The sequence below is a fragment of the Cydia strobilella genome, chromosome 22 (assembly GCF_947568885.1).
Source record: "Cydia strobilella chromosome 22, ilCydStro3.1, whole genome shotgun sequence".
NCBI lineage: Eukaryota > Metazoa > Arthropoda > Insecta > Lepidoptera > Tortricidae > Cydia > Cydia strobilella.
In genome coordinates this window covers 9,675,356-9,695,602 of record NC_086062.1, presented here as the reverse complement: position 1 = coordinate 9,695,602, position 20,247 = coordinate 9,675,356, and the positions used below count along the sequence as shown (strand labels likewise).

At 41.6% G+C, this 20,247-nt stretch overlaps 1 protein-coding gene and 3 non-coding genes across 4 annotated transcripts in view; 2 read left to right on the top strand and 2 right to left on the bottom strand.

The window, feature by feature from the left end:
- The window catches only part of LOC134751450 (chloride channel protein 2), a 65,313-nt gene that overhangs the window by 19,707 nt on the left and 25,359 nt on the right, over nt 1-20,247 (bottom strand). Inside the window, exons 2-17 of the mRNA XM_063686858.1 lie at nt 18,459-18,621; nt 17,749-17,871; nt 16,668-16,796; nt 16,430-16,563; nt 15,780-15,936; nt 15,583-15,671; nt 10,751-10,872; nt 10,461-10,559; nt 9,135-9,237; nt 8,066-8,194; nt 4,487-4,649; nt 3,207-3,298; nt 2,605-2,743; nt 959-1,062; nt 274-474; nt 87-180 (exon numbers count right to left, since the gene is read on the bottom strand). Coding sequence (XP_063542928.1) covers nt 87-180; nt 274-474; nt 959-1,062; nt 2,605-2,743; nt 3,207-3,298; nt 4,487-4,649; nt 8,066-8,194; nt 9,135-9,237; nt 10,461-10,559; nt 10,751-10,872; nt 15,583-15,671; nt 15,780-15,936; nt 16,430-16,563; nt 16,668-16,796; nt 17,749-17,871; nt 18,459-18,621 — 2,041 coding nt within the window. The remainder of the gene's footprint in view (nt 1-86; nt 181-273; nt 475-958; nt 1,063-2,604; nt 2,744-3,206; nt 3,299-4,486; nt 4,650-8,065; nt 8,195-9,134; nt 9,238-10,460; nt 10,560-10,750; nt 10,873-15,582; nt 15,672-15,779; nt 15,937-16,429; nt 16,564-16,667; nt 16,797-17,748; nt 17,872-18,458; nt 18,622-20,247) is intronic.
- Nucleotides 1,171-1,252, bottom strand: Trnas-gcu (transfer RNA serine (anticodon GCU)). The gene has a single exon. It is a non-coding gene; the product is annotated as a tRNA-Ser (tRNA).
- Nucleotides 4,372-4,444, top strand: Trnad-auc (transfer RNA aspartic acid (anticodon AUC)). The gene has a single exon. It is a non-coding gene; the product is annotated as a tRNA-Asp (tRNA).
- Trnas-gcu (transfer RNA serine (anticodon GCU)) lies at nt 7,111-7,192 on the top strand. The gene has a single exon. It is a non-coding gene; the product is annotated as a tRNA-Ser (tRNA).

The following is a 20,247-nucleotide window of genomic DNA, read 5'->3' as shown; positions in this document are numbered from 1 at the left end:
AAGTTTGCACTCTATATAGGGGATAACTTAGCTTTCTGTTAAAAAATAAAGAAAGCCTCTTTAGTCTTTGGTGAATATCTATTTACCCGGTATAAGTCCCTCCTGATCTTTGGTGGTGAGCGAGGATCCCCTCGTCATGCCGGGCGGCCGCAGCCCCAGCATGTCGGGCGCCGGCGTCACCTGCCGAACAAATACAAGGTAAACCATACAAAATAGAAAAACAAAAATATTAACAAGCCAGCTACAAATCGAACGACTATACTCTGGGCTTACCTCGAATCGAGACGGTCGTCTCGCTCGTCGTTCCGTCTCTCTCCTTCTCAGCTCGGCCTCGCGATGCCATAACGCTGCCACCTGCAGCCGTCTCTCTCTACCGACTTGCTGTTCAATGACCTTGACTAGTTCCCAGCGGTGGATTGAGCCTAGAAGAACCATAGAAGCGGGGCTATCCACTAGTGGGAAACTTTTTATTGCCTGTAAAAAGCAAACAGTACAAATATCTAATATTATTCATTCTACACACACTAAACACAGATTTATAATTTAAACTGTTTCATTCAATTATTGGGCTTTCAATGATCAGCAAAAGTCATATATATACTTAGATATTATTAGGTATACGTAAGGAAGTGGATTTATCACAATGTAGGTATAGTGACTAGTGACGTTACATTCGTTACTCTTATTGACTCCATAGTAACGTTTCATAAAGAAAAATTGATCTGATTTGATAATAAGAGGACTATTAAAAGGTCAAAAAACAACAGGGTCAATATTAATAGACGAGTTTATTGACCTTGCAAAGACGATGATAACAAAGTTTATTGACCTAATAATGTTCGTGACCTCACAATTTATTTGTAACTTTGCTGCTGTTTGTATATCCGTGTTTATTTTCCGAAATATGGGTAAGTAACAAATAATAGCATAGAAAATAGTACCTAGTAATATTTTTTACCTTATTTTCTTTCAATAAATCTTTCAGTTGCTGGAATGTCATCCTATTCCATATGTATTTGACATCTCGCACCATGAAATCTTCTACGCAAATGTCATACATTCCTGTCAGGGAAAAAAAAACGTAAAAAATAACCAAACAAAAAAAAAACTACAAATTTAAAAAATAAAAATAATAGACCAAAAAATTAAAATTAAACAAAAAAAATTACCCGACGAGGATGGGATTCGAACCCACGCGTGCAGAGCACATTGGATTAGCAGTCCAACGCCTTAACCTCTCGGCCACCTCGTCATGTGCGGCCCGGGCGAAATAACGCGTTACAACCTAGTGACGTTTTTTTTAAACGAATAAGCAGATGTTCTGATGTTACTGTTAAGTTGTGTTCACTTGTTCCGTAATAATAATTGTCTAGTAAAACGTGACTAATTTCGATGAGTTAATAAATCATACGTATTGTAATTTTAGTAGGCAATGTAGGCATTACGCTTGCGAATTGTACATAGTTTTATTGTGTAATAAATAAAAAGAAATCTTACTACTTACTACAATCGAAAAAAATGCGAGCTATTGCATTTCTTATATGATGATTGTCGTTTTATCCGCGTATTAAATTGCTTTCGGGTTGTTTGGTCGGGATTTCAGACTCAAAAGGTAGACAATACTATTGTGAGGGTACAATACAATAGCAGGTAACTATTATTTTACACATACACCTATTTTACCAACTGCCAATTTTGCCAACTATATTCATTTACAATAGGATTGATTTTAGAAAATAGCACTGCCACTTAGTTTGTAGGTATGTAGTGTTGTGTTCCTGATGGTGACCGGTGAGTAAAGTTTGCAGTGCTCCAAAGGATGAATCCTTGTAAGCGGTGGCTGCTTAACATCAGACGGGTCACACGCTTGTTTGCCACCGTCGTCGTATAAAAAAATACATACGTGTTTCTACTCGCGGCTAGCGGAGGATAGTAGATCAGGGAGATAAGGCAGTTTCTTGATCAGAATAATGCTGTAGGAGCGCTGCCACGGCATTTTTTTGTGCGTTTCTTTCGCATGAGAACGTATATACTTTAAAACGTCAGGACTTTTGTTCAAAGTATGTGTTATACTCACGCACTGCTATACTTAGCTGTACCTGTTATACTTAGCTGAAGATAATAAGTCAAGGAGATAAGGCAGTTTCTTGATCAGGATGATGCTGTCAAAGCAGGACGGCTGCAGGAGCGCTGCGACGGCATTGGCTGCTAGAACGGCCGCCATTATTGGGAGTATTGTGGGTCACCAGCGCATTTATGTACATGTACTTACTGCTAGCTGAAGACAGTAGGTCGGGAAGATAAGGCAGTTTCTTGATCAGGATGATGCTGTCAAAGCAGGACGGCTGCAGGAGCGCTGCGACCGCATTGGCTGCTAGCACGGCCGCCATTATTGGGAGTATTGTAAGTCACCAGCGCATTTATGTACATGTACTTACTGCTAGCTGAAGACAGTAGGTCGGGAAGATAAGGCAGTTTCTTGATCAGGATGATGCTGTCAAAGCAGGACGGCTGCAGGAGCGCTGCGACCGCATTAGCTGCTAGCACGGCCGCCATTATTGGGAGTATTGTGGGTCACCTGCGCATTTATGTTTATGTACTTACTGCTAGCTGAAGACAGTAGGTCGGGAAGATAAGGCAGTTTCTTGATCAGGATGATGCTGTCAAAGCAGGACGGCTGCAGGAGCGCTGCGACCGCATTGGCTGCTAGTACGGCCGCCATTATTGGAAGGATGTGGGTCACCTGCGCAATTATATTATTAACTACTTGAAAACAATTAATAATAGCGCTTTGTTTGTACTATAGCGTTAGTGTCTATAACTCTTCCATATTAGTGCGACAGAGAGACATTAACGTATCGTTCGCTACGTAGCGAACGATTGACATCTTGGCTAGGCACCCAGGTATCAAAGTTCCTACCAAGATCGATCGATTTGTATTACTCGAAAACGTGATCAAGAAAAAAAAATTCTCGGCCTTCGGCTTCGGTTTATAAACATAAAAAACCTGAAAAGTGTAAGTCAAACTCATGCTCCGAGAAAGAAAAAAAAATTAACCTCGCTCTGCGCAGATGACTGCGGCCGTAGAATGTCTACGAAACGTCGCACGCACGTCGTAATTTTTATACCTTAGTCATCCTGTTTTATTTGAAAATTAAGGTTATTTACTTCTAAAACCAAGGGAATCCGCAGTTCTTAGTTCTTACCTGTCCTGTCATCTCGCTGACGATGACGATGGTCGACACGGTGTGTGTGACGGCGCCGGTAAACGCCGCTGCACCGACCACAGCGTAGCCGCCTGCCAAACAAATACCAATATTACAGAAAATAATTGCTCTATTAAAACTAAATAAACTAAAATACTAACGTCAACGTCAAAAACACACATTAAGCGGGATAGCGTGATTAGTGAAAAATAATTAATCCAAATCTTCTGTACATATCCCTCGTAGTCCACGACAAGTAAGAGGATAGAGTATTTAATGCATGAGTTCTCCCATAAGGCGACCGAGTGAGGCCCCTATTTTGAACGTGAGCCTTGTGAGGCCCCAGTTTGGAACCATAATGATACGTGGTAGAATATTCTGATTATGTCCTCCGTAGGCCACTCCAAAAGGGCAAAATTAGTGCATTAGTTCTCCTGTTAGGCTAGTTATTTTGAACCTATGACAAACAATGATACATGGCAGGTTGCAGGTTCTTCTGTATATGTCACTCCAAGGGGACAGAAGTAAAGTAATGCATTAGTTCTCCTGTTAGGCGACCGAGTGAGGCTCCATTTTGACGTAGGCCCCGTGAGGCCCCATTTCTGAACTATAATGATACCTGGCAGAATCTTCTGTATATGTCCCCCGTAGGTCACTCCAAGGGGACAGAAGTAAAGTAATGCATAAGTTCCCCTGTTAGGCGACCGAGTGAGGCTCCATTTTGACGTAGGCCCCGTGAGGCCCCATTTCTGAACTATAATGATACCTGGCAGAATCTTCTATATATGTCCCCCGTAGGTCACTCCAAGGGGACAGAAGTAAAGTAATGCATAAGTTCCCCTGTTAGGCGACCGAGTGAGGCTCCATTTTGACGTAGGCCCCGTGAGGCCCCATTTCTAAACTATAATGATACCTAAATTAATTTTTAACAAGCAGAAACGTCTGCGATCGATGCTATTAAATTTATTCTAAGCATAATAGCATCGATCGCAGACGTTTCTGCTTGTTAAAAATTAATTTAGAATGGGTAGCACATCGTAACTGGTGAATTTCCAATATGACTTGGAACTCCGGTGGCCGTTTAAGAAGTGTAACACTCTTACGGTAGATGTCGCTAGGGTCCCCTAGACCCATATAGTGGGAAGATTTGCTGACTATGGATGAGGTCTTGGTGGCTCAGTTGGCAGAGCGCTGGAGTATCGATCCAGAGGCCGTGAGTTCAAGTCTCACCCAAGGCAGTAATTTTTCCACTTTTAAATTTATTCTAAGTATAATGATACCTGGCAGAATCTTCTGTATATGTCCCCCATAGGCCACTCCAAGGGGACAGAAGTAATGCATGAGTTCTCCAGTCAGGCGCCCGAGTGAGGCCCCCATTTTGAACGCCGGTACGAAAATACCGGCCGGAACAGGCAGTGTACAGGACACCATGCTTAGGAAGTACTGAAAAGAAAATAAAACTTAATCTATACAGACAGGACAGAGAAAATTCTGTACATTATACCTACAAGGTGTAACAAATAGTGAATGGGAGTCCGTTTAAGAGAAAAAAGGCAGGTCGTCCAAGTCGGCCAACCCACCATAGGTACAGTCGAAGGCAAAAATATCGATACAGACAAATGGCTCAAAAGTCTAAGGTGTCACATATTTTTGAAACTTTGGGAATGTATTATATATTTATGCCCTTGACTGTACAAAGGCCAAAAACTTTACGTCAAAAAAATTTTTCTTATTTTTTTCCTAATCAGAACACGTTACTGAATATGCCCTCAAACGGATCCCCACCATTTTTCCTTGTATAAACATTAATTTTGTGGTAATAGCTCCATTTTCCTCATATTTAGCGTCACACCAAATTACTTAAATAAACGAATAAAATAAAATGAAAAAGGCACGGTGTGTCACATTGGTATAGAAAACTGGCTTATTTCTATAACTAGCGACCCGCCCCGGCTTCGCACGGGCGCAGTGCTGATGAATTATATATATAAACCTTCCTCTTGAATCACTCTATCTATTAAAAAAACCGCATCAAAATCCGTTGCGTAGTTTTAAAGATCTAAGCATACATAGGGACAGACATACAGACAGACAGCAGGAAGTGACTTTGTTTTATATTATGTAGTGATGAGATTTTGATACTACCGTCAAAAATTCTTCGAGTATCCTTTAGTAAAGATATTCGAAGAATTAACTCCTTCAGTCTTGAACCCAGAACACATATTTTGCTAATTTAGACTCACTTTTAAACAACTGAGCCATTTAATAATTAACAAGATGGTCTAATAAATTGATTGCATGATTGCCAAGGTATTATAGTTTACTATGTTTACACAACTGAATACATAATTATTTGGAGCCGTTCAGACTCAGATTTTATTTAAACGAATTATTTATTTTCCTCAAATACCTAACAAGCAACCAAGTTAACAAGTCGTAACCTAAATGAGTTGTCTAAAGAATTTGATGTAGATATATTCAACTGTAGAATTCCTAGCGTGAGACGTAATCTAGTGCAGAGATATTTTGAGTCTTTGGAGTGAGCGTGTTGTCGCCTTCTTGAATGCTTATTACTAGTTACTTTATTACTCTCTCTTTTTTTGTTTTTTTTTTCTTGCCTTTTGTCTTCATTGCTAAGTTAATTTGTATTTTAGTTACTCCCTTATTAGTTATCATTTGTTACGCTCTGTTTACATATGTGGCTGCGATAGTGCGCAACCTTAGTATAGTACCTATTAGTTTGTATCATCTACCTGTGAGTTCCTATAATTGGCTTCCTGTATCAACTATAATTTTTATGTTAATGTCACAGCTGTTGGATCTCCAAATAAATAAAATAAAATAAATAAAATATGAGTGGATATATAATGGGAGCCTAGGATCGTGTAGACGCTAGTTTTTACTAAATCGGCTGCTATTCTATTAAGGTATATTAGACCCTTTTGGGATTAGTCCGGTTTCCTCACGATGTTTTCTTCTAATTATATATAGGGTGACCTTAGCCTTTGGACAAACCCTGAAATATGTAGGGTACTTCTCAGGAATGCTCTAACGTTAATATTTTTTTAATTAGAACTAAATATTAAAAAAAATTCAAAACAAAAATTAATTCCAATGATCGATGACAAAAAAAAACATACTGTATTAATCATTGGCAGTGTTTTTGACAATTTGTTCGAAAATGTAGGGCAATGATGACATTTGTCAAAAGTTAGAATCTTATTCATGTCATAAATAAAAAAGATAATCAATAAGGTCGAAGAAGGTTTCATACTATTTGTTACCTCAGGAGCTATTAACACATACAGGCTGCTCCGAAGTAAGAAATCGTAATTTGTTAATTTCTTCGTAACCGCTACACCGGTTGTTATGATACTATGTATACTGATTCTAAATACCCTAATGCATATGTACATTTCGGCTGTGTCCAATGGCTAAAGACACCCTGTATATATAATTTCCGAGAATTCATTAGTACTAGTACATTTTCATTAGTACTAGCCGGCAGTTGAACGCACGTTACCAACGTTTGATTATACTTATTAAGAAGAAATCCGTGTTCATGATTGTTCAGCGGTGAGGTGGAATGGCTGGTTCAGTAAGGCGAGGAAGGAAAGCCCGTCTTGATGGTCACAATTTATTGTATTTAAAGCACACACAATGTAAGCACCTGTAAGGTGAATGTGAAGGATAGATTCTATTTGTTATCCGTTTACATGGAAACAGAAAAAGTAAAATAACAGAGTGTAAAAAGGAGTTAATACATTATATAACAAGTATGTTCTGTTGGACTTGCCAACATGATTATGACGTAATAAAATAAACCTTATGTTTAAACTGTTATAAACTTTTTATACAGCTGTTTTATTGCCTAAAGAAGGCATAATTAGGAGTGTTGTGACGTGACGAGGTGGCCGAGTGGTTAAGGCGTTGGACTGCTAATCCAATGTGCTCTGCACGCGTGGGTTCGAATCCCATCCTCGTCGATTACTTTTTATAGATTTTTTTTACTGTTAAACCTTAAACTCCTCGCTGAAGCTCCTCGGAAAAACGTCGGCAAGCTCATTAATGTAAATGTTACTGGAAAAAATACGTTAAAAAAAGACACAATTTAAAATAGTACAGCGATGGAAAAAAACCACAGAAACATAGAAACATTATGGTGTAGGTAACTTAAACTATATTTAATATTTTCTATGATTTGTAATCGTATTTTTAGTCAGTGAAGCATAGGCAAAGGGAATAGGGGAGGGTATTTCAATTTATTTATTTAAAAGATAACATTGGCCCATAATGGTTAGTTACAATTAAGATTATAAACTAAGTGTTAGTGGAACAAAAACAGAAGGCGACAAACAAAAACAAACAATCCCAAGAGGGATGAGTAATTGAGTAAGTATAGTCCTTTATTCTATTGTTACATTTGTTACTAACAAAATTGGTCAGACGACGCCGGTCGTTTGTCAGACTACTACTAGCTTTTGCTCGCGACTTCGTCTGCGTGGAGTTAGTAATTTGGGTAGCTTATTTTTATCCAATCTGATTTTTATCGATTTCCCATACAAACTTCCCATTTTCACCCCCTTAAAGGATGACTTCTGGGATAAAAACTACCCTATGTCCTTTCCCGGGACTCAAACTATATCTATACCAAATTTCATGTAAATCGGTTCAGCGGTTTAAGCGTGAAGAGGTAACAGACAGACAGACAGCCAGACACACTTTCGCATTTATAATATTAGTATGGATATATAGTATATTATGGTATATATAGTGATACCGGAGGTGTCACATGCTCGTTACCGACTATTTACAAACCAAATGTTTGTGTTATAATGTCAAAAATAAATAGCACTTACAATAGACAGGAAGTAGATCCAGAGACAGCCGTAGAGGTTGACTTCAGGGGTTTCCCAGTGGGCAACCATTGAGGCCTGCTCCGCTGTTAGGTTGTCCGACCAGGTGAAGTTGGCGAAGAGGGATAACACCTGGAAAATAATTACTTATTCATCATCATCATATGAGCCCTTTGTCGCCCACTGCTGAGCATAGGCCTCTCTTCCAGTACGCCACTTGTCCCGGTCCTGAGCTAATCTCATCCAGGAGTGACCCGCAATCTTCCGGATGTCGTCCACGAGCCAACGGACGCCAGGGGCTTCTTTCATTCGAAAGCGGCCACCGTTCCGCTAACATTTTAGTCCACCTGCCATCACTCTGCCTAGCAACATGTCCCGCCCAACTCCATAGTGATAGGTGATAGTTATCATTGAAGATCAAAGTGGGATATAGGTATATAGGTACATTAGACTTATTTTGACCGGGATATAGACCGTGATTACCTTTTGTATTATTTTTGAGCTCCCGATATTTCGACGCAGTTACATGCATCATGTTCACGGGTGGCTGGTCTATATCCCGGTCAATATAAGTCTAGTGAAACTAACCGTGAATCATTCAAAACTCGAATTGGGATATATACATGTTTCTTTTGCACCTGTCCTTTTCATGTCCCAAAAGATCTATTGCGTCTTGGACTAGTGATTTAAGAATATTTTGAAAACAAAATGAATATGGAAGAAATGTGGCATTTTGGATTCAGGCATTTTGACACTATTCCGTTTTGAGATCTAGGAATTATGGTAAATGTTTACCTATAACGAAATCAGGCTGCGTTTCCACCAGATATGTGCGAGGATGCGTAACGAGGGATGTGTTTGTTAGGAACCAATAAAATCACTACATTTAACTATCCTAGCTCAGCGCAGCTCTAGTGGACAATATTCTACAGCTTCTTAAAAATAACAAACACATTTCTGGTGGAAACGCAGCTTTAAGGTGTAATAAAATCAAAGCAATTCAGAGAAATCGGCGTATGAAATCACAGATTTGTGACTTCGGGATTTTACCTGATATTCTTAGTATTCTCACCTGCTCCTGGTTGCCCAAATCAGCCGCCATGTACTTGCCAATACCAGGCGGGAATAGAATCGACATCACGGCCAAAGTCATGAATCCCGGGTAGATAAAGCGGCTGGAAGAAATAAATCATTGGTATAAAAACCCTTATTTTATTGGTAAAAGTTGTTTTCACATCACCTATTCGAAAAAGGGCTTTTTCTTCCCTGCTAAGAGGGATCAAAATGGCACTGTTCTTCCCTGCTAGGAGGGATCTAAGAGGCACTTTCCTTCCCTGCTAGGATCCCTCCTAGTCAGTGCCACTTTTCTGTTCTAGTTAGGATACTATTTTCTTAGCATAATGAAAATAAAAATTAAATTGAAAATGATTTCCTCATGGGTCTCTATTGTTTCCCATATATGTGACGTTTTCAACCAAAAGGTACCACATTGTCGCTTGTCGATAAGGTTGATTTCAAATTAATGCTATATGGAAATAGCGCCTTATTGACAACCGACAATAAGTACCCTTTTGATTGAGAATGGCACATATGTAGTTTTAAGTCATAATGTATTGTTTGTCCACATTTTCGTTAGTCATAATTTGGTTTTCTCAGAAACGCGTAACTTTTCAGGATTGCCATAGAACAAATCTAACCTAACCTATCTATAGGATAACCTGAGGAAAATCCTCAAAAGTTAACGGTTTCAGAATTATGACTAATGATAATATGACAATCATTTCATTATGACTTTCAATAATAATAATAATTATTATTATTTTTATTTATTGAGAAACAAACAGTCTTAAAATAAACATCAGCAACTTAGCTAATAGCTACAAATTGATTTTTTATAGACCTATAGTTTCCTAATTCACATATCGAGGTACAATTAAAAAGTATTATGTAGTAAAAATTAAAAAGTAATGATAAATGGTGCAAACTTGTAGTACCTAGTAGTTGTACATAATCAAAACAATAGTATACCTACTAATAACAATAGCATATAAATGTATAAAAAAGAGAAAAGACTTATACTTTTCACTTACCTAGACTTAAATTACTAAAATTACAAGTACTTGGTTATGTACTTAATTATGTCAAACAAAGGGACCCCTTTCCTCATAGATAGGTTATGACACAATCTACTACTACTGGTCAGGCATTTGCTTTTCTCCGCAAGGTGTTTAATTCAATAATAAATTGTGAAGTGTAAAGATTGAGCATAAATACCAATTTTATCCTTGTTATCTCTAGAGATTAATATGTACCCTGGTAGACCGTTACCTGTCCATTCGCAAAGGCATAGAGCCTACCAATTGATATTTAAGTTTCTTTGTTGAAGTACTCAACTCACTTCTTTTGTAGGAAGCTGCTGATAGGCTTTTTCCTCATGAACAGTACATATTGTCGATGTAACCACACCCAAAGCGCTGCCAACAGTCCACACACGATTCTGCAATAAAACATTGTACTTTAGAACAAGGCAAAAAGCGCAGTAGATGTTGGGGAAAATATCATCTTCAAGTGTCTTTTGCTGCCCAAACATGGGTCTAAAGTGTTAAGCTGTTTTTTATTCGTCTAATCTAAGGGAACAACATCCTCCTCACCTCCTCCTCACCTGATATATAACCAGGCAAAACTCACCCCAAAAGGACGAACACGGCAAACTCCTGTGGGTCGAAGGGGAAGTCCTGGGGCAAGTTAGTAGGGAACAGCGGTTTGACCGTCGGCAAGGCTCCGGACCAGACGGAGAGGAGACGGAACATCTGGAAGAGGTTTTTGAATTAAACAGCAGGAACACAGATGTTATAATAATAATAATAATAAAAATATTATATTTTTATATTATATTAAAAAAAAAAAAAAAAAAAAAAAAAAAATGACGCTGTCAACGTCAGACGCGTTTTTTACAAAATTTTCCTTTTCTTTTTAATCAAATATGTTTTTACTGGCTTTTTCTACATTTTCCTTGTACATTCTTGTGGAAAAGTTACCTCTTCACATTTGCGACACTCGCAAAGGATACGTGACCGCAAAAATGTAACTACATATGTACAAAACTAGCCGACAAACAATGGTCGAATGATAAAGAGAGAAAATGATCACACGGAGTAAAACGCGTCCACAAGCGTCTACCACAACCAACGCACGTCCACCACCCTCGCCCGCCTCGTCCGTCTCCTCGCAATTGTCGTCGGGCGATGAATTCGCCACCGCGCCCGACACCAGCGAGTCGAGCGACGAGTGCGGGCCGCCGCCGCCGCCGCCGCCACGACCACCTGCGCGACGAGGGCGGCCACCGCTGCCGGCACGCTTGGGGCCTGCGGGACATCCTGCCCCGCCCACGGCTCCCGCTGCCGGTGGTGTAGTGCGTCGCATGCGATGGACTCAATCGATGAATGAGAACGTCATGCGCGCCTACTATGGGGTTACAGAGGGGGGAACCCGACTGTCCGCGTATCGTTCAAGGATGCTGCCTCTGTTTCAGGCACTTGAACCTACCATCACCGTATCGGAGCAGCGACTATCGGACCAGGTGCGTGTCATTCAACGGTTAAAGCGGTTGGATGACGCGACACTTGATCAGCTTCGCCAGGAGGCTCTCTCTGCTCGCGCGGACTCCACCTCGGTACGAGATCTGCCCGCCACATCGCCGGATCCGGTGCCCGCACCCGACCTGGCACCGGGGGCGCCGCGGGTTGATTTTAATACCGACGATGGGGACTGTGCGAGTGTGAGTACTTCTGCTAATGAGCAAGTGAGGAGGACTTTGGAAGAGGCGATTACGCAGTATCGCGCCACAACCATCTCTAGGCCACGACTACCACGTCTGCCTATGAATAGACGCAATCTAGCGCTAGTGGGAGCCCTAAACGCTTTACTAGAGCCACATTTACGGACTAGTAAAGATTTAGAAGATACGCACTCGATCATGTACTGCGGAGCCATCGCGGCGTGCCGTGTTGCTCGAGTCAAGTTACCGGACGCTGAACGTGCACCTAGGACCGCCGGAGGTGTCCATGCATGGCAAGCGCGGATCGAGCGACGTATCAGCTCGTTTAGGACTCTCATTGCAAAGTTGATCTGCTTTAGGGGGGGCAACAATCGCCCCCGAGTAATGCGCTTTGTGAACCAGGCGTTCGCGGGGACGGATGTCAGGCCCCGCGACTACATGGCCAATGTCACAGAGCGCATCGACTTTCTAAAGCAGAAAGTCTATGCATGGGCAAACCGTATTCGCCGCTACAGAGAGCGTGTGGATCGATTCCAGCAGAATCGTCTCTTTCAAAGTGACCAAAGGAAGGTATACCGAAGGTGGGAGGAAGCCGATCCTCGTGTGTCCGACATGCGGTTGCCGGATGCTACTGCCATGACTGATTTCTGGCGTAGCATCTGGTCAGTGCCTGTTGAACACACGGAGGGCCGTTGGATAGACGTTGTCGAACGTGAGTGCGAGAACATCGAACCTATGGGTGCTATTACCATCAGCCCCGACGATGTAAGTTGTGCCATCCGTACGGCCCAGAACTGGAAAAGTCCTGGACCGGACGGATTGCACAACTTCTGGCTAAAATGGTTTCGATGCTCGCACGAACGGTTGGCAACGCAGTTCCAACAAGCCCTAGAGCTCGGTTCCCTCCCACCTTCCCTAACAACTGGTGTGACCTTCCTGCTCTACAAGTCCGGTAGTACCACGGAAGCGAAGAACTACAGACCCATCACGTGCTTGCCTACACTCTACAAGCTCCTTACATCCATTTTGAGAGCAAAAATCAACGCGCACATTGTCGCTAACAACATTTTGGCGTCCGCTCAAAATGGATGTAGGGTTGGGTCCCGTGGTACTAAAGAGCTCCTCCTCATAGACATGACCATATGCCAGCAAGTTCGGCGGAACAGGGGGGGCCTCTCGGCCGCCTGGATTGACTATAAGAAGGCCTATGATTCGGTGCCTCACTCATGGCTGAGAAGGGTATTGGAGCTGTATAAACTTGATGCAGCTTTAATATCCTTCCTAAGTGCGTGTATGAGGCAGTGGATCACAGTCCTTCGTCAACCAGGAGGTGGAGATGACCGCCCTGGCCCGCAGGACTTTATAAGGATCGAGCGAGGAATATTTCAGGGTGACAGTCTGAGTCCCCTGTGGTTCTGCCTAGCTCTGAATCCCCTCAGCACCCTGCTGAAGGATTCAGGGTTAGGTTGCCAGCTTCGGAGAGAGGGTGAAGTCATTTCTCACCTTCTGTACATGGATGACCTCAAGCTATTTGCGCCAAATAACCAAGACTTGATGGTGCTATTGAAAACCACAGAAGTTTTCAGTACCGCCATCAGAATGGAGTTTGGTGTCGATAAGTGTGCGGTTATGCATGTACAGCTGGGGGAGGTTGTAAATTCAACAAATTTACAACTTTCTGAGACAATGTCTTTCAGATCTATCTCTGAATCAGAAACCTATAAATACCTTGGTATGTCACAGTCGTTGGGTATTGAGGGCGAGGGTATTAGACGGTCGGTGAAGGAGCGCTTTTTCAGTCGGCTCACAAAAGTCCTTAACAGTCTTTTGTCAGGAGGCAATAAAGTGCGCGCCTTCAACGCCTGGGTAATGCCCATACTCATATACTCCTTTGGCATACTAAGGTGGACTCAGACCGAGCTGGACGCCCTGGATCGGAGGGTCCGTCTACTACTCACCACACACCGTATGCTACACCCACGCTCGTCAGTTATGAGATTGTACATCTCACGGAAGTGTGGAGGTCGAGGCTTCCTTAACGCCAAAGATCTCCACAACCGCGAGGTGTGCAATCTCAGGAATTATTTCCTTAACAACGAGTGTGGGATGCATCGTGATGTGGTGGCAGTGGACAGGCACTTCATGCCGCTCTCCTTGGCAAACGAGAACTGGCACAAACCTGTGGTACAAAGTGCTGCGGGCCGCAAGGCGGTATGGGAGAGTAAGGTGCTACACGGGCGGTTCTACAAGGCCCTCACGGGACCCGATGTAGACCTGCTCGCGTCGGTGAACTGGTTACGATTCGGGGACCTCTTCGGAGAAACCGAGGGTTTTGCCTGTGCAATTGCGGACGAAGTTATGATGACGAACAACTATCGGAAATATATCCTGAAGGACGGTACGGTCGACATTTGTCGGGCATGCCGCCGTCCCGGAGAGTCACTCAGGCATATCATTTCCGGTTGTTCTCATCTTGCTAACGGCGAGTACTTGCACAGACATAATCTCGTAGCCAGGATTATTCACCAGCAGCTTGCTCTTCTATACGGCCTTGTGGACTGCGAAGTACCGTACTACAAGTATTTACCTGTGCCAGTTCTCGAGAATGGTCGTGCCACGCTCTATTGGGATCGATCTATCATCACTGACAGGACTATTGTAGCCAATAAGCCTGACATTGTGATAATAGATCGATCGCAGCGCCGGGCCGTGCTCGTCGACATCACCATCCCCCATGATGAGAATCTCGTGAAAGCCGAGAAGGACAAGTCCAGTAAGTACCTAGACTTGGCTCACGAGATAACCGCCATGTGGGATGTTGATTCGACGATCATTGTCCCGATAGTCGTTTCAGCGAACGGTCTCATAGCGAAGAGTCTCGACCAACACCTTGAGAGACTCTCGCTAGGTGGTTGGATCAAGGGTCAGATGCAGAAGGCGGTTATCTTGGACACGGCGCGGATAGTCCGCCGGTTCCTCTCTCTGCGGCCCTGACCACCGGCAGCTTGGGCCTTGCCCCGCTGCCGGCGGTACCCTAGGTTAGGTTTTTTATAATGTGTTTATATATTTTTTGTAATGTTTTATAAGTGTTTTTGTATTTTACTTTTATATCCATATTATAAAAACCTAGCCTAAGATGAAAGATAAATAAAGAGAATAATAATAATAATAATAGTTCTTTATTTACAGGTAAACACCCAATTTAAATACATGTACAGTGTAAAAATAAGTACAGTGTAAAAATACAAAAATAAAATACAATTAAAAATAAAAATACCTAAAATTAATAAAAATTAGGTAGTCAAAGTTAGGATCGTCACTTCCTGTTCCTCTCACGGTGCACGGAAACGGAAACCGTCCGTGCACCGTTCGTATCGTTATGGTTAATGCTTATTGGTGACAAGCTGAAGTAAGTTACATAGTCGGAATTGCCAAACCTCCGCCTCAGGACTTGAGTCTGTGAGTGAAAAGTTGGCTTTACAGTCATCGGGGATGTGGATACTACACATACACTACAGGGCTGTTTCAGTTACCATGAAAGGCAAGATAGGTAAGTTTCACATGAGAATATATAGCTGCTTACATTTTTGTCTCAGATAAGCTGAATCAGTCCTTTTAACCAATCCCCTGACGAGAAAAAACTCAGTTCCAGTGATCTAATCTGCGCTTCTGTCTGCATAATCGCCACTTCAGTCTCAACTAAGTTTCCATTAGGAATAGGATACATATAATGTCAACTTACAATGGCACTGCAACATGCAGCGAAGAATCCGCGCCAGTAGTTGCGCACAGCAAAATACGTGGTCGTTACTTCAATCGAAAATAGGACGCCTGAAAGAAAAATAAACATGAGAAAGAGCACTGAGAGTCTTACTTTCTAGAGTTATCGAGGTCACAAAAGTATAGAGATAGGAAAGTAACTAGCAAGTATTGTGTCACCTCCAACTGGAGCAGCGAAGCAGGAAGCCACACCCACTGCGCAGGCGGCGGCCAACATTTCTGTAGTGCGGGACTCATTGGTGTAGATTCCTTGGAAGGTCGTCACTAGTTTGGAGAGCAGCTGGGCTACCATTGAGGCGATGTGGACTGATGGACCCTGGAGAAGACTAAATTAGCAGTGCGTGGGACGTAGAGATTATACTTATGCCACGCAGGCATTTAAAGGCAACAGTGGTGACTTTCCTAAATATATTATAAAAAATACTTAGGGGCCAATAGATTAAAGGAAGAGGGAATTTTAAATGCCAATCATTGAGTAACTCACCCTGCAGCCCTAATTGGCGTTTATAAAACTGTTAAGGCATTGAAAAGGAGAGTAAAGACAGAAAAAGACTGACTGGTGGTTGACTGGTAGAGAATGCCTCAAGGCATTAAGTCCGCCTTTTGTACTTGTTCTTGTGCAATAAAGTTTAAAATAAATAAAAAGAGATGAAGATCTACATGCCCATCATTCTAGAAAAACTGGGAGGATCATACTACTTGGTTCGGTAGCGGAAACTTGAAGAATTGCCCAATATCGGTCCTGATCTTCCTGTAGTACAATGGTGGTGATAATGAACCACTTACTTCTCTGATTCATTAATAATTACCTCTTTTCCTAGAGGCAATCCGGAGCCAAGCGTGGCAGTGAGACCAATGACTTTGGATATGAGCGCTCGGTACGTTAGGTACTCTTTTAGTTGGACTCCTCGGAGTATCGTTTTCATTTCAGGTATACCAGATCCTGCAATAAATGCAAAATTACACCATATTTTAGGAACCTGTGAAAAAATCAAGCTTAATTTCTGCTAGATAGTATTCTTTACTGTTTTTTATTACATATGTTACCTATACTTTGTGCCGCGACTATGTGTACAAATCCAGCCGCGAAGAGGATCAGACACACTGGCAGAGATACCCAGGCGACGTATTGGCTGAATGTGGACGTAGCTAGGTCGTTGTACATCCACATGCGAGCTAAAAATATATCAATGATTATTAGTCTCCTGCAAAATGTATGTGATCTGGAACAAGGGTAAAATATTTATAAAATATCTTTATATAACTGTGGCGCCACCCTGACAATTGTCACATTAAACCGTAACATTCGCATAAATCTATTTTATTGCTTTTACGCAATTTAGAATCAAGTATTGTGCGGTTTGCAAATAATCTATTTCGATTTGCAACAAATACATGTACCTATATATAGGTATATGTGTTCACTTATTCAAGTTCACAATTATCTATAATTGACTTGTAAATACCTGGTATCCTATGAACAGCAAAGATAGCATGTAACAAAAGGTAATCGCGATCAATAACATTAGTATAAAGTCTTGTCTTGTTAATTTTTAAAGTCCGGAAAAGTAAGAAATGTGTTATAACGCCCTCCTGTGGAGAATTACCGGACAAACATCAATGCATAAGGTGATCCACTCGCGGAAATGGCATACAATGGATTGGGCATATCCTGAGGAACCCACACACACACCCTAACCTGAAAAATGTCTGGGAAACGGGAGAAGGGCCGCGCTAAATTTACCTAGCGCCTTCCTGTGGAACAAGAGATGGCTGTATTACGGATAAGGTGAGAAGACGTAACCCGCACTGCCCAGCACCAGTGGAATTATTATGATTCAAGCCCCACATTGCATCTTGATTGTTATAATCATGACGTGTATTTTATTATTTGTTTTATATATTGCGTTAGACATCGTGCTGCACAAGATCATGGCCCCGACGGAAGACCAGCGCTAGCTCAGCTAGGCTAGCACCATGCTGAGTCGGGACCATTTCGTGGCTTATATTATGTTAAGTTGTGTTACCTACGTGTTGTTTTCTTCTTTTTTTGCCACGAATAAACGCTATCTATTTACATAAGAGGGTAACACGATGAAAATAATGTGTCTTGGAGTATTAAGTTTACCATTATTGCAGATGGCAATGCCTCTGTCCATAGCGAAGTTGAGAACGGCCATGATGATACCCAGTGCTGCTAAGAATACCCAATCTTCCCCTAACCGGGCGAACGTGTGCCGCCATATGTAACCTGAAACAAAAGTATATTTTGGAAAACTTTGCTTCCAGGAAGTATCTCTTTTAGTAAGCGAACTACGTGACGCGCATCCTGCGGCAAGTAAGACGGGGGTGCAGCGTGGCGTGGCGTTGGCGTCTAAGGGATTTGAGCAGCGTGCTTAGAGGCCGCTTGCAAACGTATACACGTTAGCACAGAATTATACCCCCGCTGAAAAAACCCGCTCGAGCGCCCACTCAGTAAGTAAGTAAATTTTCTTAATTTCACCATAAAGAAAAGAAATTTACAATGTAAATAAAGGTAGCAACAGGGGGTCTTATTAATTTGCATACGTATAGGTACTAGATATGCTATCATAAGGCACCTGCGGGAGTTTTACCTGAAGAGTATGCAGAAAGGCTCCGTCTCTCGTTTAAAAAATTATCAATGATGGAGAAGTGATCTCACCTAGCACCTTTACGAACTTCACCTTCGGCCGGCCATTATCCGTCGCCTCTAACTGATTCTGTCGCTTGCGCAGGCGTCACAGCCGGCGGGTTTCTTCACGCGCCGCTTCACTTAAGTCGATACAACTTTATTCTTCAGTCTAGAATCTAACTCACCTAGCACCTTGACGAACTTCCCCCTCGGCCGGCCTTTTCCCGTCGCCTCTAACTCCTTCTGTCGCAGTTTATCGTCTTTCCGCCGTCTCTTGCGCAGGCGTCGCAGCCGGCGGGCTTCCTCGCGCGCCGCTTCACTTAGGTCGCGTTGGTAGCGGCCATACATCTGGAAAATATACATTTATGAGCTACTTGTACAATGCATCATGGATACTTCTTTGATAAACTAAATTAAACCTTATCACTAAGTAAGACAGGAAATTTAAAGAGACCAAAAAAAGTCCGAAAGCTAGCATCAAACTAGAGGGCTGTGTCTCAATTAGGTACTCGTACACAAGTTACCAAATTGATATATTGCTTTTATTTGTCACGTTGGTATTTTTGTTAATGATGTCGTTAATTCCGTAATCAAAACGAGACGCAATGCTCTAGTTCGAGAGATCTTTGAAAGACCATACAATCCTTATAATAATGTATTTGTCCCTGAGATTGACAATCATTTTCGGCATTTTTGTGTTAAAACCGTTTATTATTGCGATATCTTTTTTCCTTGTTGTCGGTAATATTCGATTACATATTCGCTAGCGTGTGCGTAACTTACTTTCTATGCATCTCGCTCGTACTCGCATATTAGTGCCAGCGAGATGTATAGAAAGTACCTAAGCTACGCAAACTTTAGCGAATATGTCAGTTTCACACTGCTAAGGCAGTCGTGGTAAGGGCTAATGTTGTCAAAAGAGTCTCCTTGCTAGTTAAGGAAATTAGTACCACTTAAAATACGCAACATGGCGAAGGTCAAATAAAATGTCAGGGCTTATCCTGACAAGATTTTATTATACCTTGCCCAGTCCTTCTTCTCTCGCATCCAGTAATGTTAAAATTTACATCATATGAGTTACTTAGGCTTTGTGGTTCCTGGTTCACATCCTATCGCTGTTTTAATATAGTACATGTTACAATGAACCTAACAGTTCTAACATAATTATATTAATGAGGCTTAATAAAGCTGCCCCGAAAATTTATACCCATTGTAAGAGTTTATGATCTCAGCACACACTATAAATAGTCTGATGACAGACGTTTATTATATTAGCAATCATTTTAATCAGGTCAAAATACGGACGCTATAAATACCTATCTATAATATATCAAATATGTGGTGTTTCTTATAAAAAGGGACCTTACACCATTATAAACGATGCTCCGATATAAATACAATGCCGTGCGACGCTGTGCGGCGTAATAAGCGCCATCGACAATAAGGTCCCTCTTCATAGAAAATGCTCCATATGAGATTTAGCATAAAAGTGTGATTCGTGTTTTACATGATTTAATGACTTTTCATGCAGTTGTGTTTTACCCACGTTTTACTTCTTTTCTTTCTAGGGGCTATGTAAGGCTCCAGAGCCTATGTATCACTGCGACCATCTCTGATCTATTGTGATCAAAAAATGTTTTACTTATACACTATAAAATGTATTGTTTTGATCACAATATATATACAACAGGCTAAATATAACGAACACATACCAGTACTCTATTCCCCCTTTCAACCATTTCATCCTGTTCCATTCTAGTTTTTGCAAGAATCTCAACCCAAAGAGGCAAGATGGTGTAATTCGCTTCTTCTTGCACTTTTCGATTAAAGCTAAGGTAAATTAAGGCTAAGGCCTTTTTGAGTTCTCAAATCCATAAAGAAAATTGTACTCCAATTTTCAAATGATCGTTTCCGTTCAGGGTTTTGTTATGTTTTGTTACTTTGTGTATATTTTCCTATTGTTTAGTACTTTAG